The sequence below is a fragment of the Mustela nivalis genome (genome assembly GCF_964662115.1).
Source record: "Mustela nivalis genome assembly, chromosome: 8".
Classification (NCBI taxonomy): Eukaryota; Metazoa; Chordata; class Mammalia; order Carnivora; family Mustelidae; genus Mustela; species Mustela nivalis.
This window is the reverse complement of record NC_139027.1, coordinates 35,010,129-35,035,662: the sequence shown is the minus strand read 5'-3', so window position 1 is coordinate 35,035,662 and position 25,534 is coordinate 35,010,129. Positions and strand designations below refer to the sequence as shown.

At 40.9% G+C, this 25,534-nt stretch overlaps 2 protein-coding genes across 3 annotated transcripts in view; one reads left to right on the top strand and one right to left on the bottom strand.

Annotated features, from left to right (window-relative positions):
- LOC309870840 overlaps positions 1 to 17,412 on the bottom strand; it is a 54,630-nt gene extending 37,218 nt beyond the window's left edge. The window contains exon 1 of the mRNA XM_082743332.1: positions 17,292 to 17,412. The gene's annotated coding sequence lies outside the window, so the exon portion shown is untranslated. The remainder of the gene's footprint in view (positions 1 to 17,291) is intronic.
- A 970-nt stretch (positions 17,413 to 18,382) lies between these two features.
- On the top strand, positions 18,383 to 19,431 carry MTLN (mitoregulin). 2 transcript variants are annotated; one of them, XM_082743341.1, is made up of 2 exons: positions 18,383 to 18,755; positions 19,332 to 19,431. In XM_082743341.1, the coding sequence occupies exon 1, from the start codon at positions 18,468 to 18,470 to the stop codon at positions 18,636 to 18,638; it is 171 nt and encodes a 56-aa protein (XP_082599467.1). In that variant the 5' UTR covers positions 18,383 to 18,467; the 3' UTR covers positions 18,639 to 18,755; positions 19,332 to 19,431. The 2 variants fall into 2 exon arrangements, with proteins under 2 accessions (XP_082599467.1, XP_082599468.1); XM_082743342.1 differs by having other exon boundaries at positions 18,427 to 18,755; positions 19,335 to 19,431.
- The last annotated feature ends 6,103 nt before the right edge of the window (positions 19,432 to 25,534 follow it).

Here is a 25,534-nt window from a genome sequence, read left to right as displayed (position 1 = left end):
GAAGGCAGACACTTAACCAACTGAGCCACCCATACTTTCTAATAAATGAATAAAATAGGTTCCTGGGAGGATACATAAGTAAACTGTCATCGGTGCTCACCTTCAAGCACACAGTGGGGAGCAGAAGCTCGGAGGGAGAGACTTTTTCCTTGTGTACTTTCCTACAAGGTTTCATTTTTAACTATATTTCTATTTTACTTTCAGGTGTTTGCGTACTGCAAAATCAACAGGGATGTAAAGATGGAGTTTAAATAACAATTTTGCTCATTGAATGAAAAAATATTTTCTGTAATGGAAAAATATTAAAATTCTGGTAATTGTGCCTGAGAATGTCTATTCCTGGTAGCGTCGCTGCTGGTGGGGGAATGCACATCTGCAGGGAAAGAATGAAACAAACTTAGAAAGCACAGCCTTTAGACTCTGGTTACCAAAAAGTACACCTCATAACAGTACCCTTGGGGTACAGTGTAAGTTTGCTGGGGCCGTCATGACAAAATACCACAGATGAGGGGGTTTAAACATTAGAAATTTGCTTTCTTGCAATTCTGGAAGCTAGAAGTCCAAGATCAAGGTGTTGGTGGGATGATTTCATCTGAGGCCTGTGTCCTTGGTTTGCAGATGGCCACCTTCTCCCTGTGTCCCCACCTGGTTTTTCCTCTGTGCATGTCTGCCTCCCAATGTCTACTTCATACAAATACAGCAGTCTTACTGGAATAGGGCCTACACTCATGACCTCACTTTATTATTTGTAAAGGCCCTAACTCCTAATAGGGTCCCATTCTGAGGTATTGGGGGCTGTGACTTCAATATACGAATTTGGTTGGGGGGGTACAATTAAGCCCATGATAGGTACTATCATGTACCATGTACTGTACCATGACAGTATAGCAATTACCATATCCCCACTTTGGAACCAAGGAAACGGGCTCAGAAAGGAGAATCATCCTGCCCCAGCTCACACAGCTTGAAAGTAGTGACACTGCGATCACAAACCCAGACCTACTGGCACAAAGGCTGGGAATTATCACTCTGCTCTGCTCTGTATAGAAGTGGCTGTTAGATAGTTTCAGTTGAGAAAAAGTCAGTCCGTATTTAAGCCAAGGATTCTGCCCAATTCTGTTTGCCAATCATCTCCTCGAATCACACGGGATTTGTACAGTATTTTAAACACTGCAATGCAGTAATCAGGATATGTGGCTAAAGACTACATCGTTGATGATAGAGAGCTAATCTCAACTCATCTAGGAGACAGTGCACCCGCAAGACCTGCTCGGTCTTTGACCCCATCTCTTTCTTCCCCTTCTCATTCACTCTGCTCTAGTCTCATTGGCTTCCTTTCCGATTCTCAAACCCTCCACAGGGCCTTAGCACCAACCATTCCCTCAGCCTGGGTTACTCATTCCCCAGCACCAACCTGCCCAACTCTCCATCCCTTCTAGGGTTTGTTGGGATCCCACTTTCTCAGGGAGACAGGCCCTGGCTGTCTTACTTAACTCTTCAATCCACCCCTGCCCACCTGCTGCCCTCCTTTCCTGATCTTTTACTTTTCTGCGTTGTCTGCATCCCCTCTACTGTGCCATATGATGTTTAACCTCTTAGGTTTATTGTTTAGTGTCTGTTTATGCCAGAGAGAATTTAATGCCCATCAGGGTGGAAATCTTTCTTTTGTCCACAGATATTTCCCAAACATCTGCACCAATGTCTGAAAAATAGAAGGTTTTCAAAAAGTATTTGTTGAGTGAGAATTTTTAGAAGTGGTATGAAATGGTTTCAATCAATACTTTGCAATTAACCACAGAAAGGGGGATGTGGAAGGCTGTTCTCAAAGGACACAATTTTCTCAAGGCTCCCTCCTCCCCTTCCTTAGGGGACCCAGAGCCCCATTTTGCCTCTTGCCTCTGCCCTGACAAGAAGATGGTTACTTGTTTATTCTCCTTCAAACAGAAGGGTTGTTGCCAGAGCTCCAAGTTGACCTAGCTATGTATCCTTTGAACCATGAGAGAGTCCAAAAATAAAGTGGGTTGTCTAATACACTGGTCCATTAAAAAAATTGAGAATTTTGTAAACAAAATTGAGGTCCAATACAAGAAAAGACAAAACTATAAGGACAGAAATCCAATTGGTGTTTTCCAGGAGCTGGGATTAAGGAAGACATCTGGCTATACAGGGGTCATAAAGTTTGTGGGGTGTTGGAAATATTCTATATATTGGTTATGCTGGCTTATGTGACTGAATGCATAGGTCATATCTCATCAAATTATAAAAAGGGTACATTTTGTGGCATGTTAAGTATACTTCACTAAACTTGACTTCCACAAATAAGATGGAGGTAGAGAAATGTGTAAGAATAAGATGTAATGAGATTGGCCATGAATTGTGGAAAATGAGTGATGAGTACATCTGTTTTTGTATATATTTGAAATTTTCCATATTAAAATTTTAAAAATAAGATACATCTTACAAATATATGTAAGACCTCCTTATAGAAAACAATAAAATTTTACTGAAAAAAGAAAGGAGATTGATTTTTGATAAGGGTGTCAAGACCATTAAGTGTAGGAAAGACCATTCACCTTTTTTTTTTTTAAAGATTTTATTTATTTATTTATTTGAGAGATCACAAGTGGGCAGAGAGGCAGGCAGGGGGTGGGGGGGGGAGCGTGGGAAGCAGGCTCCCCACTGATCAGAGAGCCTGATGCGGAGCTCAATCCCAGGACCCTGAGATCATGACCTGAGCCAAAGGCAGAGGCTTAACCCACTGAGCCACCCAGGCACCCTGAAAGATCATTCACTTTAACAAATGATGCTGGGACAACTAAATATCTATATGTAAAAGAATGAAAGTGGACACTTAATTCACTCCATATACAAATATTAAATCAAAATGAGTAAAAGACATATTTAAAAGCCAAAACTATAAAACACTTAGAAGAAAAACATAGGGGCAATCTTTATGACCTTGGATTTGGCAATGGCATCTCTAATATGATCCCAGAAGCACAAACAACCAAAAGGAAATCGATAAACAAGAAAAAAAATAGATAAATTAGGCTTCATCAAAATTAAAATTTTGTGCATTAAAGAACATTATTTAGTTTGTGAAAAGGCAACCCACAGAATGGAGGAAAACACTGTATCTGAAATCATGCACAGGTATCCTCTGCTTTTTGCAAGTTCTCATCAGGCCATTTAGCTTTTTTGAGAGACCTACATTAGTACCTGTTTTCACAACCGAAATAAATCTGAAAAGGATTTTCATTTTTATGAAAATGGTGAAAAGCAAAAATAGCATTCAGCGCTGGTTTTGCCGTGGGCTGCTGTAGAGGCAGCGTGTACCCTGAACAGCGAGAGTGGCACAGCCAAGCACCTTCCCTAGGAACTACACTCAGCATCTCAGCCGCCATACTTAGGACCTATGTCTTTGAGCACACGTGCTCTATGGCAACTTATTTTGTGCATCCATTAGCAAGATGTGTCCTAAGGTATCTGAAAAGCCTAAGGTGTTATTTTGGGGGCTGGGAACACTCAAAAATGTTTCCATATAAGTTGATCCTTGAACAACATGGATTTGAACTGTGTGGGCCCAACTTACACACAGATTTTTTTGAGACAAATACAATACTGAGACAAGTACAATACTGTAATTTCTCTTATGTTTTTCTTAATAGTATTTTCTTCTTTCTAGCTCACTTTATTGTAAGAATACAGTATATAACACGTATAACATGCACAATGTGTGTTAACTTTGATATTGGTAAGGCTTCCAGTCGATGGCAGGCTATTAGTACTTATCTTTTTGGGAGTCAAAATTTATACATGGATTTTTTACTTCACAGGGGGTTGGCATCCCTCACTCCCCATGCTGTTCAAGGGTCAACTGTAAATTAATAGTAACTGCTTTTGGGGTGTCTGGGTGGCTCAGTGGGTTAAACCTCTGCCTTTGGCTCAAGTCATGATCTCAGGGTCCTGGGATCAGTGAGTTAAGCCTCTGCCTTTGGCTCAGGTCATGATCTCAGGGTCCTGGGATCAAGCCCTGCATTGGTCTCTCTGCTCAGCACGGAGCCTGCTTCCCTACTCCCACCCCCCATCTGCCTCTCTGCCTACTTGTGATTTCTGTCAAATAAATAAAATCTTTTTATAAAAAATTGTAACTGCCTTTTCATTTTACAGCATTGCAGATTTCATAGGAACATTGTGCTTTTGGATAGTGGGGAAAACCTGTATCTCAGAAGGATCTAGTATTCAAAATGTAAAGAACTCTTACAACTCACCATCAACAACCACAAAAAACAGGAACCCAAGTTTTCAAAGTGGGGAAAGGACTTTTCTCCAAAGAAGATAAAGAAATGGCTAATAAGCACATGAAAATATTCAACATCACTCATCATTAGGAGAATGCAAATCAAAATCACAATGATATACCCCTTTGCATTCCGGAGGATATCCACAACAAAATCAAAAATAGAACAAATTTGGAGGACTCACACTTCCTGATTTTTTTTTTTTTTAAAGTAGGCTCCATGCCCAGCCTGGTCATATTTTCTGATTTTTAAAATTACAAAAAAACTACAGTACATTGTAGTACTAGCATAAGAACAGACAGATAAATCAAAGGAATAGAATACACAGTCTACAAATAGATTCTCACACATATAATCAATTGATTTTCAGCAAGAACCAAGACCATTCAATGAGAGAGGACAAATGATGCTGGGACAACTGTCTATCCACAAGCAAAAGAATGAAGATAGACTCTCACCTCATACCATATACAAAAATTAACTCAAAATGGATGAAAAACATAGGGGAATGTCTTTATGACATTGGACTTGCAATGATTTCTTGAATATGACATCAAAAACACAGGCAACAACAAAATAGGTAAATTGACTTGATCAAAATGTAAAACTTTTGCTCATCAAAGGATATTATTAAGATAGTAAAAAGACAGCCACAGAATGAGAGAAGACATTTGCAAAGTGTATATCTGATAAGGGATCAGTATCCAAAATATATAAAGAACTACTAAATGCAATAACAATAAAATGCAAACAATGCAATACAAAAATGGGCAAAAATCTTGAATAGACTTTTCTTCAAAGAAATGGCCAAATAACCAATAGGCCCATGCAAATATATTCAACATCATTAATCAGGGAATGAAAGTTAAAACCACAATGAGATACTAACTCACACCCATTAGGATGGCTATAACAAAAAAAAAAAAAAAAAAAAAAGAAAGGAAAATAACAAGGGTTGGCAAGGATGGAGAAATTGGAATGTTGGTACATTGTTAGTGGGAATGTAAAATGGGGCAACCTCTGTGGAAAACACAGTGAGGTTTCCTCAAAAAGCTAAACATAGAATTACCATATGATCCAGCAATTCTACTTCTGGGTATACGCTCAAAAGATCTGAAAGTAGGACTCAAACATATACCTGGATGTCCATGTTCACAACGGTAGTATTCATAATGGCCAAAAGGTAGAAACAACCCAACCCATCTGTTGGTGAATGAACAAAGAAAATGTGGTAAACTATAGAATATTACTTAGTTGTGACAAAGAGTTAAATTCTGAAACATGCTTTAATATGGATAAACCTTTAAAACGTTAAATTAAGCCAGATACAGAAAGACAAATACCATGTGATTCCATTTACAGGAGGTACCTAGAGTAGGTAAATTCATAGAGATAGAAAGTATAATAGAGTCTACTAGGAGCTGGAAAAAAGGGAGAAGGGAGAGTTATTTAATGGGGACACAGTTTCTGTTTGGGATGATGAAAAAGATCTGGAAATGGATATTGGAATGGATTTGGAATGGCTATACAACATTGTGAATGTAGTCACTGCCACTTAAAAATGATAAAAATGGGGGTGCCTAGGTGGCTCAGTTGGTTAAGCAACCAACCCTTGGTTTCAGCTTGGGTCATGATCTCAAGGTCCTAGGATTAAGCCCTGCACTGACACCCACATCAGGCTCTCTGCTTAGCGGGGAGTCTGCTTGTCTCCCTCTCCCTCCAACTCTACCCCCACTGGCATCTTCTCTCCCTCAAACAAATAAAAAATCTTTAAAAATGGTAAAAATGACAAATATGTGTTACATACATTTACCACAGTTAAAAATTTCAAAAATATTGCATACATTACAATCCAGTCTTCGTGCTATAAGTCTACGGGGTTTGACAAATGCATAATGTCATGGACCCACCATTACTGTATCACATGTAATATTTTATCACACTAATAAATCCACTATGCTTTACCTACTCAACCCTTCTCCCTCCCCTGAAACCCATGGTAACCACTGATCTCTTACCGTCTCTTTAGTTTTGCTTTTGCCAGAAGGTGTATGCCTGGAATCCTGCCATACACAGGCATTCAGAGCAGCGTCTTACACTTAGCAACATGCAGTTAGGGTTAATCCATGTCTTCTCATGGCCTGATAGCTCATTTCTTTTCATTGCAATAATATTCCATTGTATGGAAGGAGCACAGCTTGCTTATCCTTTCACTTATTGAAGGACATCTCGGTTGCTTTCAAGTTTTAGCAGTAATGAATAAAGTGGCTATGAACCATATTCGTGTAACTGTTTCATGTGGACATGGTTTCAAATTAGTTGGGTTTGTTTATTTTGTTGGGTTTGTTTATTTTTTATTTTTTAAGTTAACATATCAAATTGACTTTAAAAAGTTGGTAATTTTTTTTTTTTTTAAGTTTAAACACACACAGATTTGAGTAGCCAACACGACAGCTGGAATACAGAAAGTTCTATGACCTCAAAAACTACTTCGTGGTCAAGTCCGCCTTCCTGAACCCTCAGCAACCACTGATGTGTTCTCCAATCTACAGTTTGGCCTTTTCCAGAGTGTCATAGACATGGAATCATGTGACTTTGAGTCTGGTTTCTTTCACATAGCAAAACGCTTTAGAGACTCATCTCAGCTGCTGTGTGCATCGAGAGTAATACCTTTTTACTGCTGGATGTTATTGTGTGTTTGGATGTACCACAGTTTACTCATCCATTCACCTGTGACAGGACATGTGGGTCTCTCCAGTTTTTGACTACTGTGAATAAAGGTGCTAAAAACATTAATGTACAGATTTGGGGTAAATATAAATTTTCGTTTCTTTAGGGCAAATTCCTAAGAATGGAATTACCGGTCAACCAGTCAGTGCATGTTTAACTTTTACAAAAGATTGACAAATTTCTCTTGGAGTCACTATACCATCTTGCATTCCCACGGACAGTGTATGAAAGTTTTGGTTTCTCAGAACCCCTGCCAACATGTTCGGTATCGTCACCTGAAAAATGATTCAGCTGTTCTCATAGGTGTGTAGTGTTACCTCATTATGGTTTTAATTTGCATGTCCCTAATGACTAATAACTTTGCACATTATTTCATGTGCCTGTCTTTGGTGTATCTTCTTTGGTAAAGTGTCTGTTAAAATCTCTCCCAGTTTTATATGGCTTTTTGTTTTCTAGTGTTGAGTTTTAAGAGTTCCTTACGCATTCTGCATACAGTTTTTGTTGGATATGGATTCTCAAATATTTTCCCCAACCTTTGGCTTGTCTTTTTATTTTCTTAATAGTATCTTTGGCGGAACAAAACTGTGTAATGTTCATCAAGTTCAATTAATGATTGTGCTTTTGGTATCATAATAAGGATTCTTTGGGGCTCTTAAGTGGCTCAGTTGGTTAAGCATCTGCCTTCTCGGTTCAGGTCATGATCCCAGGGTCCTGGGACTGAGCCCCATATCAGGCTCTCTGCTCAGTGGGGAGCCTGCTTCTCCCTCTGCTGGCCTCTCCGCCTGCTTGTGCTCTCTCTTTCTCTCTCTCTGTCAAATAAATAAAATCTTTAAAAAAGGAGTCCTTGCTTAACCCAAGTTCATGAAGATTCTCTGTTATGCTTTCTTCTAAAAGTCTATAGCTTTATGTTTTATATTTAGACCTATGACATCTCTTGAATTAGTTGTATACACAGTATGAGTTGAGGTTCAAGGTCCATATTTCCTTATGGATGTCCGGTTTCCCAGCACCATTTACTGAAAACTATCCTACACCTACCAAACTGCCCTCCTTGTCAAAAATTAATTCACCACATTTAGGCTGGAATTTATGCTGTTCTATGTTAGTATCTTCTCAAAGTTGAAGCAAAGAAAGATCTTATGCCAACTGTACCTGTGAGCAAAAGGTTAGCAAAAATCCTCTGTATAAGCAAAACTGAGCTTGGGTTACCTTCCTAGTCCCTTTTCATTAGAAACCTCACTGAGCTGGGCTGTCAACACTCTTTATGGTAAAAAGGAGCCCTGACTGGTGAAATGCCTCCAGATTACAAGGACCAGAACTACTGTGTAAATGCCTGGCAGAAGGCTATTGCTCTGGGCTTCCCCGGGGTGACTTGGAACTGGGTCTTGTGGCCCTGGAAGCCCTGCCTGCAGAACTGTGTGCAGGATACTGGTTTCTAGTTGGGATGTGAGCTTGGCTCTCACACCACCTTTATGACCTCATCCTCTTACATTTAAGCGTCCACTTGAACAACTCTGTGCTTAGCTACAAGACTACTGCTGAAGAAACAGGCCTGTCAGGTCAGTGCACCATATCCAGATCTTTATCCTTCTTGGTGAGCCCAATGCCAAGCATGGACTATTACAGTCATTGAGTATGACTGGCTGGTTAAACCTAAGACCAGCTTCTGGTGAGCATTACAGTAACCAACTCATTCTGCCTTGTACCAGTTCATGTAATACACCTGCTTCACTGTTAAAATACCTAATGGTTAAGAACAGAGTTGTTTGAGACCTGTATGCAATTAGCAAAATAATTACACTTCACTTCCTAGTAATGCCCAACCTAAACACCATCCTCTCCTCACTGTAATAGATTTATATGTGTCTTTGTTCAGTGTCCCAATATATAAAAATTAGTCACTACTTGCTTTCACCTGGGAAAAGTAATAGTTCACTTGGACCCAGGAATTCACTGAAGCCTCATCTTAGTTAAACCAAGACTGCCTGGGTACTCACTCGGTTAAGCGTCCACCTTTGGCTCAGGTCATGATCCCAGAGTCCTGGCACAGAGCCCTGTGTCGGGCTCCTTGCTCAGCAGGAAGCCTGCTTCTCCCTCTCCCTCTGCCCCTGACCCCCTGTTCTTGCGCGCACTTTCTCTCTCTCTCTCTCAAATAAATAAAATCTTCAATTAAAAAAACCAAGACCGGGCGCCTGGGTGGCTCAGTGGGTTAAGCCGCTGCCTTCAGCTCAGGTCATGATCTCAGGGTCCTGGGATCGAGTCCCGCATCGGGCTCTCTGCTCAGCGGGGAGCCTGCTTCCTCCTCTCTCTCTCTCTGCCTGCCTCTATGCCTACTTGTGATCTCTCTCTGTCAAGTAAATAAATAAAATCTTTAAAAAAAAAAAAAAAAACCAAGACCTGGGAGATGCTATTCCTATAAGTGATTGCTCTGATCCAACACGTAAATGACATAGTCTGAGGTTACCCCTGATGTGGATTCTAAGACTCACTGTAAGTATCTGCTCACTGACCTGGCCAAGACATGTCATCAGAAGGAAAGACAGGATTTAAGGAGAGATTACAAATTAATCAAAATTACCCAAAACTAACCACTGGAAGATAGTAAGAAGAACTTCTGAGATTCACTGGGTATTATGCAAAATGGGTACCCAACTTTTCTGAAATAGCAAGAACTTAATACCATTTGACTACATCGAACTTCATAGAACCTCTTTCATAGAATGGAAAAATCATCAATGGAAAAGGCTTTCTATGATCTCACAGCATCCATCTACAACTACCTAAACTACCTCCCCTGGATGATCATAAAACTTCCTTTTTGTATGTTCACAGAAGGAAAGATTAGGTCCCAATCTAAATCTATCAGCACACAGCACTTACTGAAGATCCATGGTCTATGATTAACCTGTCTTTTCATCCAGTGGTTAAGGCATATCCTATTGGTCTTAGAGCAAATACGGCCTTAACTAGATTAGTAGACACATCTTCAGATCTTGTGCTGGACCTTTTAAATCTGATGGTACTGCATGCAGAACAGTACTTAATTAATTATGAAATACTATTACTTTTGCCTTCTCATTTACTATTCCTTGTAGTAACATTCTCAAAGTAGCAATTTATTATTTTTTCTGGAGACATAAATAGTATTTTGTTAATAGCCTCCTGAGGATTGTGATGCTGCCTATAAAATTCGCCCAACTTGAGGTGATCATCAACAACTAGAACCTCACTTTTTGACTGACACAATAAATGAGTCCAGCCCTTAGAGCTCAATAGTGGTTAGTTACAGAGAGTAGAATAACCTTGAAGTTTGCACTATTGCTCATACTCCATATTACCTACATTTTGTCCCACAGGTGAGATGGAACAATCCATAACCAAACTGAAGGGAAAAGGGGACACTTAAGGGGAAAACCTGACTCTTCAAGGTTGACTCAGGAAGTTGGTGGAGCCAACTAGGAAATACTGGGTCATGACTTCTATGTGCCTTCTAGTTCCATCCTATAATAGTATTAATTATTCATGTTTGCCTTACGGTTGTTTAACTTCTGTTTCCCAGAGTCAAAAAAGCACATCGATCAAAGACAAAACAAGATGAAAACATGATGGTTGATACTCAACTGATAATCAGACTTCTAGAAATGAAACATCATCTTCAAGAAGGATCAGTAACAGTGGTAGAACTCTGCCTAATTCCTACAGTTTTTCCTGCAATTCTAATGAATGGAAGATTAAAAAGAGAAATGAGGGGAAAAAAATCTTCTGTCCCCCTACAAAAAATTATTACCTGACCAAAACAGTACTACTATAAACAGTTTTAAATGCATCCTGCTCAATCCATACCAATATCATATCTGTAATCACACTTCTTGAAAATAAATCAATTAGCAAGAGTCTCATTTCAATGGGCAAACTTCTACAAGCTAGCCAGTCATCAATGAATCCCTTGCTTTCACAGTTAAGAGGTTTTTAAAAAAAATCCTTAATATTATCACTTTTGAAAATCCACCAATCCCTGAATTCTGTATGTATGTCCTGAAACCCTGTAAAAGGCCAGCACTCTGCACAGCTGATAGACTGTGCTTTACAAGTATAGTTCTGACTTGCTTACAGAACAAAAAAATCCAAAATATCTTTGTTTTAGTTAGTAATGAGTGCCCTCTTTCTTAATATAATTGTAACATTTTATTATTTGCTTGATTTTGTGTTGTTGATGGTATTTGTCAACCTTTTAAAGTTACATATGGCAACTTTTCATTGCAAATAAATGTTTTTTTAATCTAAAAATAACTTTTCATTCAACAACTACTGATTGAGCACATATTATGAAGAAATAATGATAAACAGAAGTAAAAATGGTCCCCACCATCAGTCTAATGTGGGAAGCCAAACATTAACCAAATAAACGTATCAAAATACACGAAACATGTAACCATGTCCACTCCACCCATGAAAGATTAACAGCTATAGGAACTACCCTTCTGCTGGAACAATGATTAAAAAGTGGATAAAAGGCATACATCAGTTTCAGACGTGGTACAACAGAGAAAACAGGACTGAGACTCCTGAAAGAGAGGCAACACATGAGATCAGCCCTATTCTTATCCTATTACCTCCTGGAGAGAGTTTTGAGGGATTCTAAGGGCACAGTGCAGGGAGGGCAAAACCAGAGCTTGGCTCAGAGTCTTGCTGAGTTGAGGTGATGGAGACTGGAGTTCTGGAAAGAAGAGGTGGCTGGAACTTGAAGGGCAAAGTACCAGAGATGAGGTTGCTGCACAAGGAGGGAAAAATGCGTCCATGACCTATGGAATAATATCAAACGTCATATACACGGAACTGCACTCCCGGGGTGGGGTGGGGAGGCATAAAAAGTTTTGAAGAAAAAATGGTCAGAACTCTCCTAAACTTGGTGAAAAACTATTAAGCCCACAGATTCAAGAGACTTGACACATTCCAAACAGAATGAACTTGGAAAAACTATACAAAATATCATAACCGAATTACTAAAACCTTGTGATACAGTCTTTAAAGCAGCCAGAGGAAGAGAAGATTCATTACATACAGATAAAGACTTCTTTTCTAAAATTAAGCAAGTGAAATCAGAGAGGGAAACAAACTATCAGAGATTCTTAATCATAGGAAACAAACTGAGGGTTGCTGGAGGGAAGGGGGAAAAGGGGTAACTGGGTGGTGGACACTAAGGAGGGCATGAGATGTAATGAGCACTGGGTATTGTATAAGACTGATGAATCACTGACCTCTACTCTGAAGCTAATAATGCATTAAATGTAAATTAATTGAATTTAAATTAAAAAACAAAAAATTTTAAAAATTAAATTATGCAAGCCAGAAGATAACTGGAACATCTTTTCTTCTTCCTTTTTTCATTGACGTTGACAGACAATGATACATTAGTTTCCGGTGTATAATGTGATTCCACTGGTGTGTTTTTTACACCTGTGCTCCCCACAAGTATGGCTACCAGTGGTCTCCACTCAAAACTATTGTAGTACCAATAATGGGACACCTTTATAGACCTGCAAGAAAAAATGGTCATCCTCAAATCTGCCCAACATCCACTACCATAGACTACACCACCACTGTCTCTTGTCTGAACCAGTGGAGTAGTTTTCTAACCAGTTTCCCTGCTTGCATCCACAGCACCTTCTGATCCATTCTCTAACAGAAGCCAGATTAATTTTATCAATATGTAAAGAAAACCATGCAAGACTCTGCTCACAGAAACAGCTGCCTACTTTACTCTAAGTAAAATCCAAAGCCCTGATATGGCCTGTAAGGCCTACCTACTTCTCCTGCCTCTCTTTCATGCCTGCCCCTTAGATTCTCATGGAGTTGGCTTCTTGCGGCCTCACAACAGTCACCAGTGCATTGCCGGGGCCAGAAGCAGGGCTCTCCCTCCCTTCTCTGCTTGTGTGTCTCCAGTGGGATTCTAAGGGCAAAGTCCATTGGAGGCCTTTCTTGACAGCTCCCATCCTCCCAACCACAGTGAGGCTCTGCTGGGTTCCCTCAAGCATGACACACAGTACTCTCATCTAAGCACTCATCTGTGTCTGAAGTGCTGTATTTATTTGTGTGAGGATTTGATTGTTGTCATTCTCTCTCCTCGACAGGAGATCCTTGAGATTGGCTCCACATGGTGTATGTTGCCCTAAATATCCAGCCACGGTATGCACTCAGGAAATACTTACTGGAATAGAGTGAATCATAGACGACCACTTATCTTGAATTATGAGGAGACAGGTTGGGGTCTTATTCAGAAGGAGTCTCCTGTCCTTTCTGAAAGGATTGTAGGAGGCCATTCTACTGTGCACGTTTCCAGAATGACAGACTAGAGAGGCGGACTTGCAGTGTGTTACGGCTCCTGACAGAGAAGGCTCAAGGCTCACCTTTCCCCAAAGTATTGCTTTCATTCTTGCCTATGCACCGGGGAGGAAATGATTCTCACTTAGAAATCACACAACCTGATGATGTATTTTTTTTTAAAAGATTTTATTTATTTATTTGACAGACAGAAATCACAAGTAGGCAGAGAGACAGGGGAAAGCAGGCTCTCCACTGAGCAGAGAGCCCGATGCAGGACTTGATCCCAGGACCCCAAGACCATCACCTGAGCCAAAGGCAGAGGCTTAACCCACTGAGCCACCCAGGCGCCCCACTAATGATATATTTTATGGTGACTAACATAACCCAATAAAAATTTTTAAAAAATTTTTTAAAAGAGAGAGAAGGCAAGAAATCACACAACCAGGCACATTTACTTTGCTTGCCCACCTTGCCCAAGTCCCAGCCTCTTGGAGTGTGCACTAGTGAAGTCAGGTGAGTGAGTTCAGCACAAGGCCCAATCACACTTCCAAAAACTCGAGGGAAGAGAATGGAAAATAAAAGGTCTGAGAGTTAAAACTCCTGAGACACAGGGCTGTGTGCTGGTGGCTCAGGCGAACAGCATCAGCCAGAGTTCTTCTGGGCCAGACCTCAAGGACCTAAGGGGATGAATGCTCCATGTTAATCGCAGCAAAGCTGGGAAGCCTGGGTGGCTCAGTTGGTTAAGCAGCTGCCTGCGGCTCAGGTCATGGTCCCGGCGTCCTGGGATCAAGTCCCACATCGGGCTCCTTGCTCCACGGGGAGCCTGCTTCTCCCTCTGACTCTGCCTGCCACTCTGTCTGCCTGTGCTTGCGTGCTCTCTCTCTCTCTGACTAAATAAATTAAGAAAAAATTAATCACAGCAAAGCTTCACCCTTTTGGAGGCTTCAGGGTATAAAATGACTGCTTTGTTACTTAGGGTCCTGGAGTTGCAGAGGAAATCAATTCCATTTATATGCTTTAAAAGAATTTATAAGTAATAAAGGTTTAATACTGTAAATGGCAAAACCTTTTCCCTGGGCAAATACTTCAAAAAGCAAACTCAATAATGGCAGTTAATGTATCATTCAGAAGACACTCATGTGATCAATTAACTCTTTATACTTAACTATTCAGCCTGTTAATCCAAATTTAATCATCACCTCAAAGCTGGTTGACCATTATCAAGTCTACTAACATGTCACATGGAAATGATGCACCATGGGGAAAAAATACAGTCTCAGGGCAGGGACGTACTGACTCTTTAAAAGGGATTTAAAATCTTAGACCCCTGCCTCCCTCCCAGCAGCTGTATTCTCCCCTTTGGCTGAAGTTTGCTCTTGCTAAAAAAAAAAAAAAAAGGACATTTCTATGGTCTCTGCCAGCTCTAGTCACCTAAGGTTTTCCCACATTCACGGCTTGATGAGGTGCATGTGTGCGCATGATCTGGTTATTTTTAGCCCAAAGGCCACTTAGGGATGAGGTAAGAATTCCAAGTGAAGTTTAAATTTGCAATAATAGTAGTGGCCAGAGCACACAACTTCAGGCTGACAGAACTAAAAATAGTCTTAGTGGCCTCTGGGTGTCTCAGTCAGTTAGGTATCCACTTCCTGATCTCAGTTCAGGTCTTTTATTTATTTATTTATTTGACAGACATCACAAGTAGGCAGAGAGGAAGGCAGAGGGAGAGAGAGGAGGAAGCAGGCTCCCTACCAAGCAGAAAGCCCGATGCAGGACTCGATCCCAGGACCCTGAGACCATGACCCGAGCCTAAGGCAGAGGCTTAACCCACTGAGCCACCAAGGCACCCCTCAGTTCAGGTCTTGATCTCAAGGTCATGAGTTTGAGACCCACACTGGGCTCTGTGCTGGGCATAGAGCTTATGTAAAAAAATATAAATAAAATAAGAAAGCCTTAGAGCTACTGAACCATACCAAACTTCATTTTACAAATAAAAAAAAAAACCTGAGATCCAGGGAAATTTCATTCCTTCTAATGATCTTATTTACCTTTCACAATTCAGTTCAGACACACACATGTTAAGACTTCCCTGACCACTCCTTGCTGTCATCAACCCCAAATATTTACTAGCTGTGTGTTAGGTACCAGCCCCTGTGGCAGGCACTTGGGATCCACCAGTACACAACTGAGACAAAAATCCGTGCCCTTGAGTAGCTTACATTGTAGCAGCAGACAGGCAATAAACAATAAGTGTAATAAATACAAATAAATACTGTAAATCCTACCATAGGTGGAAGGCTAGAAATACTCTAGAGGCGGAGAATAGAGCAGGGAAAAGGAGATCAGGAGTGCCAGAGAGCAGGGGTTGGTTCATTTGTGATTTTTAAATAGTCATGTAGGTCTTGTTGAGAAGGTGGCAACTGACAAGAAACAGTGAGGAAATTAGGCATACAGGCACCTGGGAGAAGAGTATTCCATATGCCAAGTAGGGGGACGGCACATGCAAGTGTTCTTTTTTATTTTTAGGATATTTATTTATTTATTAAAAGATTTTATTTATTTATTTGCCAGAGACAGAGGGAGAGAGAGCGAGCGAGCACAGGCAGACAAAGAGGCAGGCAGAGGCAGAGGGAGAAGCAGGCTCCCCTCTGAGCAAGGAGCCCGATGTGGGACTCGATCCCAGGACCCTGGGATCATGACCAGAGCCAAAGGCAGCTGCTCAACCAACTGAGCCACCCAGGCGTCCCATATTTTTAGGATATTTGAGAGAGAGAAAGAGAGAGTGTGTGTGTAATTGGGGGGAGGGGCAAAGGGAGAGAGAGAGAGAATCCTCAAGCAGACTCTGCACTGAGCATGGACCCCAAAGCAGGGCTCGATCCCAGCACCCTGAGATCATGACCTGAGCGGAAATCAGGAGCCAGATGCCCAAACTACTGAGCCACCCAGGCACCCTAACATATGCAAATATTCTTAGGTAGCAGCAGGCCTGGTGAGCACAAGAAACAAGGAACACATCGGTGAGAGAAGTAAGGATTGGAGAGAAAATGGTCACGCAGAGCTCTGTGGACCACTGCGAGGGCCTTGGTTTGAGCAGAAGAGTGAGGGATCCAACTCCTGACCTCCAAGGTTCACTCCGGCTGCTGCATTGAGAATAGAATGTGGTGGACAGATACAGAAGCACAGAAACCTGAAGGGGCTATTGCAGTGACTTAGGTAGGAGATGATAGCAGTTTGGAACCAGTGGCAGCAGTCAAGTCAGAAGTGGCTTAATTCTGGCCATATTTTGAAAATATAACCAACAGATTTGGTTGACAGATTAGATTGACAGAAAATATAACCAACAGATTTGGTTGACAGATTAGATATAAGAGAGAGTGATTCTGAGGGTTTTCTTCTTTTTTTAAGTCTAAGCTCCATACTTAACTAAATATTCCAGTTCATCAGGATGTGTCTAATTGTTTTTCCATCTTTCACTCTGCACCAAGCAGAGGGTAGATGTGCTGTATTCACTTCTACATTCCCAATGCCTCCTGCAGCATTCAATAAATGTTTGCCAAATAAATGATCATGAAGCATGGGCAGATGTGAATTCGCATTGGACCCAATATCATCTTTATTGTCTGTCTGCCAAGATGCATTCTGCCTCAAGTATGAAAATCCATGTGCTAATATGAAGTCAGCCAGCCTCCAGTCTAAACGAGTTTGGACTCCACAGGCTGGTCTCTCTTTCCTGACTCTACTGGTTTTACAAATTGCCACAATGTGTAACAAATTACCACAAATGTAGTGACTTAAAATATGCACATTTATAAAATCAGCTTTACGTGGGTTAGGAGTCCAGACACATGGTCCTCTGTTCGGTTCTCACAAGGCATCCTCCAGGCTGTGTGTGTTCTTACTTGGAGGATGAACTGGAGGAGATTCTGCTTCCAAACTTACTCAGGTTGTGGGCAGTTTATTTCCTTGGACCACAGAACTGAAGGCTCCAGCTTTTTGGCTGTTGGCTGGAGGCATCCTGCTATTTCTAGAAGCCTCCTGCAGTGGCTACATGAGCTTCTTCAACACGTTCACTCACTTCATCTGGCCCACAAGGAGAGTCAGCCGTCTGTTGAAAAGATATGTTGTAGAGCATAAAGGAATCCCAGGAGTGACATCCCAGCACCTTTGCTTTATTCTATGAGTTAGAAGCAAGTCACAGGTCAAGCCCACACTCAACGAGACGAAACTACACAAAGACATGCACATTGGGAAATGGAAATCATAGGGGACCACATTAGGGTCTACCACGACTTTTATCATTAGAATTTTTTTTAACCATAGGTCTGGTATAGCATGGCACTCTAGAATTCACTATCCAATATTGAAGCCACTAGCCCCATCTGTGACACGTGTGATGGAAGAGTGGAACTTTGAACTTCTTTTACAAATTTAATGAATTTAAATTAAATTTAAAAATTGATATTCAACTCAATTATTGGAGAAATTTGTATGTGTCTTTGGAACAACCTGGGTATATGAATCTAATTTTTCAATGAACTTTTATGAAATCTAGAGACGATCAAGTATTGCCACTGAAAATTTTAGTGTTCCCATTGAGATATGCTATTATAAAATCACCAGATTTCAAACACTTAGTATAAAAAAATCTCATTAATCATTTTTTATATTGATTACGTGTTGAAATAACATCCTGTATCTATTGGACTAAACAAAATATATTTCTAAAATAATTTTAGTTTTAGAATTGTTTTTAATAGGTTATCAGTAAACTGAGTTACATATGCAGCTCGCAGTCTACTGCTGAGAGAAAAGACGGGAGTTGATCTTACAATGAGGAAATGCACACCATCAAAGTTAGCTAATAAGGCAAGACAACAGCTGTCTAATGCCCAACAGTAACCCCTGCGGCGGCCCAGAGGACGGGAAGCCGGGGCGGGGGGCGCCCACAGTCCCGCCAGCCAGACTTCAGCAAGAGGAGAGCCGGACGAAGCTGTTTTGAGCCGACGCGCCACTGGCCGCGCTGCGCACGCACCGCCGCGCGCGCCGCCCGGGAACGCGGAGCGCCGTTTGACCCCGCCGCCGCGCGGTACGTCGGGCTCCACGCTGCCGGCTGCCATGGCGGACGTGTCCGAGCGGACGCTGCAGCTGTCTGTACTGGTGGCTTTCGCGTCCGGAGTGCTCGTGGGCTGGCAGGCGAACCGACTACGGAGGCGCTACCTGGACTGGAGGAAGCGGAGGCTGCAGGACAAGCTGGCGACGACTCAGAAAAAGCTGGACCTGGCCTGAGACCCCGCGCTGTCGGTCGGCGCCGACCCCCACGCGCCCTCCTCGCCTCGCCCGCGCGGGGGCTCAGGCCGGCTTCACACTCACCGCCTGCCGCGCCTTGTTCTTTTTGGAGAGTTGGTGAGTAGTCCTTACGGGGCTGTAAAAGGAGACGTTGGGAGCCGGCGAAAATCTTGCCCCAAGGATTCTGAGGAGGTTTTGCTTTTCCCAGTAACTTACTTTCCCCAGTTGCGCTTTCCTAGTTCAGTTCACTGCGTGCCTTTAGTGGGAATGTCTTACCATGTGCAACATTGTTGCACTTTGACGTTAAACTTCAAAAAGGGAAATCCTGGAAAGAAGGAAAAGAAGAAAGAAAAGGGACCGTGGAGGTATTCCTGCCACCTCCTACCCCCTTATCATTCTTTTCGATAATATCCTTGGTAGACCATAGTACATCTTTGCATTCACGTTTTGTAATCTTCAATCCGAATTCTTTGGTTGTGAGCAGCCTGATAAAGTGGAAAGACCCGTGGCCTGGAAGTTAGGAGTCTTGCATCTAGTGGTAGCTTATCTAGTGGTAGCTTTATCATCAGATTTGCGCACATTCAATTATCTGTAACATCAAATCTTATAGTTCATAGTTCTTAACTACATGATAGAATAATTTGAAGTTAACGGTTGTGTATTTCTGATTATTTTTCTCTTTTCTGTTTCCAGCAGTTTGTCGAAGATGGATATAGAGCACTGGATGGATCTAATTTCTCCTTGCACTTTATGAGTCAATTTTATTTTCAAAATAAAAAAAAAATTAAACATCTCTGAATCTTCCATCAAAAGGAAAGGAATATCTTGCCAAGCAGTTTACTTCATCAAAAGATCTGGATTCTCAAAACAGATCTATTAGTGTTTTTGAGGAGATAGCCTCATTCTTAAGGAATCTATGCCAGTTCTTTAGTACAGCTGCAAAGCAGAGTTGGCGTAGTGACCATGTGAATCCTTTTGGCCAACTGTTACTGGATCTGTTCAGGAAAACAAGTGGCTGTGTAAAAATAACTGAGTTAAGGGTGAGGTATATGTCCCAAGTATAGAATGATAACATACTCTGAATATTACTGGCAAAAATTGCATTTATATGTCATTATAGAATATATATTAAAGTAAAAACCCTCTTGACTAAAGCTTAGTGATGTATTCCAACTATTATCTAAAAATCAAAAGTTAGGGACTAAATCCTTGGTTATTTTCAATTTGCAGTAAGTGTTTTCTATAACACTGTTCTTGTTCATTCTTGTAAAGATTAATTTTGTGTCTCAGCACATTTAACAGCAACTCCATATTAACATAAGAAAAGCTAGAAAAGTTGTTTCCACACAAAACTTTTTTTTTTCCCATTTTACTGGGCCATCATGCTCTATTACTTCCAATTCTTGTTTTCATTCTGTGAATGCAAGGATTAAAATTTTGGTTCTTAGAGCTCTTCCCATCTGGCCTGAAGTTTGCTTCTCAACCATATGAAAAGGTAAAAGCCATTAAGTGGGAATTTCCTCATCATTCTTCCTGTCAATAGTGCTGTTGAGGGCAGTGGTTTTCAACAGGGCTGCACAACATAATCATCTAGAGAGATTTAAAAGTACTGATCCACTCCCCACAGATTTGGATTTCCGTAGCTTGGGGTGTGCCTGGGCATTAGATTTTTAAAGCTCCGCAGATGATTGTGATGCCCAGCAGAGGTTGAAAACCGTTGGTTTTGAGGCTTTATCTCATTAGTTTTCCTTTCTCAGAAGAGAAGATGAATTCTGCATCCCACCGCTGTTAAGGACCTTCCTTGTTCTCTACTACACCATTTCTGTCTAGCATCTGCAGTCTCTCCCTGCTTTCCCTCTATTTAAAACATATTCAAGATCTTGACTTAAAAAAATTTTTAAGTTGACCCCATCATTTGCTAATTAGAAAAAGTGGTACAGGGACGCCTGGGTGGCTCAGTTGGTTGGACGACTGCCTTCGGCTCAGGTCATGATCCTGGAGTCCCGGGATCGAGTCCCGCATCGGACTCCCAGCTCCATGGGGAGTCTGCTTCTCTCTCTGACCTTCTCCTCGTTCATGCTCTCTCTCACTGTCTCTCTCTCAAGTAAATAAATAAAATCTTAAAAAAAAAAAAAGAAAAAGTGGTACACTATCACTTTCTTCCTAAATGTCTTCCCATTTACCTGCTGCAGTCTGCTCTTTGTACCCCCTGAAAGCTTTTGTTATCCAATGGCCATTTCTGAATAATTTTTACCTTCAGAGTATTTGATAATGTCAGTGTCTCCTTGAAAGTCTTCCTACACTTCCCTAATAATTTGAAACTTTGGCATTTCTAAACTTTTGCAACTGCTTCATTTTGTGGGTTCCTTCAATTTCAATCCTTGGTCCTCTGCTCTGTCCTTTCCTTTTGACTACCCAACCAGTCCCCAGGATTAACTATTATATCCAAGCAGAACACCCTCCAAGATATTTCTGTCCACCTGATCCTTTGATTTCCAGCTTCACATTTAAGCTGCCTATTGGGTATTTTCATTGAATAATCTTACTCAAGAATTCAAATGCAATGTGTACTGTTCACTTGGCAGGAAATTCTGCACACCAATTGACACTTCCATGACAACACTTGGTAGGTGGTACAGCTACATGATTCTAGTCTGTCACTGTAGGTCATGAGCTCTTTGAGGCCAGTGCCTTAATCATCTTGTATCACAGGTCCAACCACTGCTTTCCACCACGGTGCTCACATATTTGACACTTGTATCTTAAGGTGAATTGTTTTAAGATTCTGAAATAGGCAACTTTCTTTGTTCTCTGCTGTCATCTGTTTTTAGTAGGTTCCTAATGATGTGGTTCCACTAGTTCTACATTATGAGTCTCTCAAAAGCTATTAATTTCTTTTTCAGGGTCTCCGATAAGGTAGCAACACAGTTGGTATTCATTTTAACACACCGATGTAAGAAAATTGTAATGAGTTTTACAAAATAGCTTGTTCTTAGGAGAAACAGTCGCCATGTTTTGGCTTGGTTTCAGCTACCTCACTGCAAGACTCTTGTTTTAGGTTACTTTTGATGTAGGAAAGATGTTACGGTTCAGAGCTGATAGCTAAGAAAGAATTCTTGAGATATCTGTGGTGCAAAAAGGTGGTTTTATTAAAGCATGGGGGCAGGACCCATGGGCAGAAAGAGCTGCACTAGGGTCATGCAGGGTGGCAATTCCATCCTTTCAAGTTGGGAGTGGGTTAGGGATAGGGTAAGTCTCTTAAGGAATTTTGAAAACAAGGTTTCCAGGATCTTGAAGGGGTTAGTTATTGTTAGCAAAAGGTCATTTATTACTATTTAGTTAAAACTCAGTCATGGCAATTATCATATCTCTCTGATACGAGGAATTTGAGAGGCAGGGCGGGGGGTTGTATGGGGTAGGGAAGGAAAAAATGAAACAAGATGGGAGAGAGACAAACCATAAGAGATTTTTTTTTTTAAGATTTTATTTGTTTATTTTACAGACAGATCACAAGTAGGCAGAGAGGCAGGTAGAGTGAGAGCCTGATGCAGGGCTCAATCCCAGAACCCTGGGATCATGACACGAGCTGAGCTGAAAGCAGAGGCTTTAACCCACTGAGCCACCCAGGCGCCCCCATAAGAGACTCTTAAATCTCACGAAACAAACAGGGTTGCTGGGGGGTGGGGAGGTAGGGACAGGGTGGCTGGGTTATGGACACTGGGGAGGGTAAGTGCTATGGTAAGTGTTGTGAATTGTGTAAGCCTATTGATTCACAGACCTGTACCCATGGGGCAAATAATACATTATGTGTTAGTAAAAAACACAAAACAAAACAAAACACTATTATTTAAAAAAAAAAAACAAACCCAAAACTCAGTCATGAGACCCTTCAGATGTTGGGTCATATGCTTCGGGGATAATTGCCAACATCTATCTTGTGAGGTAGAGATGAAGGAAGTTTCCAAAGTAATTTTTGTATGTTAAAGTAGACTTACAGGATCCTGGGGGTCAGGCTAATGATTGCCCTTTGCCCTTAGCAAAGTATTAACATTGAGGAAACAGTTCCTAAAGGAAGGTCACTGCCTGTTTCAGAGACTTGTCAATGTAAGTAGTAAGGGAATTCAGGTTTTCTTTTGCCTTTGTTTCCCACATCACTTTGATTTTCATAATGGCATCAAAGGATAACAAGAAAGAAGCAATGACTACTGTTAAGGTGACTGCTGATGATTACAAATCAAAAGAAATACAAATTAATGAAAAAGACAGCTGAGTAATCTCATCCCTATAGCACACTGAACACTTGAATAGTATTTTTCAGCCTTAAATGTACACATGAAACACAAGGGTATTATTAAAATACAGGTACAGATGCTGTAAGTCTGTGGTGGGGCCTGAGAATATGCATTTCTAACAAGCTCCTAAGTGATGTTGATGCTGATCCAAGATTCAAAGGAATCAATGGTTATAACCCTGAATATGGTAGAAAATGTCCACCTGAGGTGAACAGCAGTAGGAAGCTTTTTTGCATCCTTCCCCATTGCTTATACATACAAAACATGTAGGGGTTTTGTTTATTTTTACCAACATAGACTTATACTATATTCATGACCCTGTAACTTTTCCATTTAAAATGTGGTAATCCGGGCGCCTGGGTGGCTCAGTGGTTAAGCCGCTGCCTTCGGCTCGGGTCATGATCTCAGGGTCCTGGGATCGAGTCCCGCATCGGGCTCTCTGCTCGGCAGGGAGCCTGCTTCCTCCTCTCTTTCTCTCTGCCTGCCTCTCTGCCTACTTGTGATTTCTCTCTGTCAAATAAATAAATAAAATCTTAAAAAAAAAAAAAAGAAATGTTTAAAAAAAATGTGGTAATCCTTACAAATCAGATATAGAATATTTTTTCTAATTTATAGATACATATATTTAAAATAAATAAGGATCTCATAAATGATGAATTTTGGTAAGCTCTTAAAATATTGCTTAGAAGTACTGATAAATCCATTTAAAAATATTTTATAGCAATCCTTTCTCTTGTCTCATTTGTTACAATTTTTTCTTAAAATATAGAATGCTTCATGAATTTGCATGTCATCCTTGCACAGAGGCCATGGTAAGCTTCTCTGTATCAGTTCAATTTTAGTACATGTGCCACCCAAGTAGGCCCTGTTACATCTCCTTTCTTAAAAATGTTATTTATCTATTTGGGAGAGAGAGAGTGCCTGCACACAAGCAGGGGGAGGGCAAATGGAGAGGGAGAAGCAGGCTCTCCGTTGAGCATGGAGTCCAACGTGGGGCATATCCCAGAACCCTGAGATCATGACCTGAGCTGAAGTCAAACGCTTAACCAACCGAGTGACCCAGATGCCCCTGTTACAAACCTTTTTAATGAAAATACTATGTCTGGCTATTTAAGTGAATTTTAAAGTATCATGAGTCATAATGGAGAAGTTAATTCAAAATAAAGACATGAACCAAAAAAAGCAGATAATACCAAGTTTTCAAGGTTAAGAATAAAACCCCATAAAAGTAGAGTAAATTGGTACAACTTTGGGAAAATAGGCAGTATCTACTAAAGCGGAACATAAAACATGCCCTGTTGGCCCAGCACTGTGTACATATGCTTGTACTATGCATATATGTAAGCAACAGCACTGTTTACAACAGCCTCAAATGAAAACTACCCACATGTCCAGCAACAGTGGAATAAGTAAGTATATTGAGTGTATCATACACAAAATGCCAGAGAGCAATGAGAACTTAAAAGATTGAACTACATACAATGATAGAGGTGCATCTTACAGACATGTTGACTGAAAAAAGGCCTAAGAAGATGCCAGGACACACTGCATGGTTCCATTGTACAGTTTTAAAAAAGGCAAATCCAGTTTTTTTTTAATTTTATTTTTTATAAACATATAATGTATTTTTATCCCCAGGGGTACAGGTCTGTGAATAGCCAGGTTTACACATTTCACAGCACTCACTATAGCACATACCCTCCCCAGTGTCCATAATCCCACCCCCCTCTCCCAAACCCCCTCCCCCCAGCAACCCTCAGTTTGTTTTGTGAGATTAAGAGTCACTTATGGTTTGTCCCCCTCCCAATCCCATCCTGTTTCATTGATTCTTCTCCTACCCCCTTAACTCCCCATGTTGCATCTCCACTTCCTCATATCAGGGAGAGCATGTGATAGTTGTCTTTCTCTGGCAAATCAAGTTTTTGTTGTTAGAAGTCAGGACAGTGCTTAGTTATGGCATAGGGAGGTGGGTAGGGATTAGGAAGGGAAGACTACTTAGGGTACTGATAATCTGTATCCCATTCTGGGTGATGTGACATGAGGGTGTGCTCAATATGAAAATTCAACGAGGTGGACACTTGTCACTTTTCTCTATATTTGAAGGAAAAATACACAAATAACTAGCATAGTAGTTGGGCCTGTGGAATCAACCTGTTTTCTGTGCTGAAGAGCATTCATTTAGTGTAGTTCATCATTTGAAAAGTGAGCTCCATCATCATCATTCTTCGGTGTAGTGCAAAGTTTGGGAACTGGGACTTAAAGGATTCAATACCACCTGGGGAAATGGTATTACAATCTCCCTGAGAGAACCATAATTATTTGCTCACATACTTGCTGAACAGAAAAAATCACCGTCGTCCCAGAACTCAGGATGGACAACGCGCAAAACTAAAATGAAACGGAACCATCAATTCCCCAAATGGCAAAGAACTAAAAACTGTCCTTTGAAATGAGAATATGCGACAAAATCATGTATCCCATGAAGGCCACATAGGAAAGGTATTCTTGCAGTTAATTTAAGAGTTTAAGATGCTTAAATTATACCTTAAGATTCGTTTAGCAAAACTGGCATCAGAAAACAAATGCCGTAACACGGGGGAACCC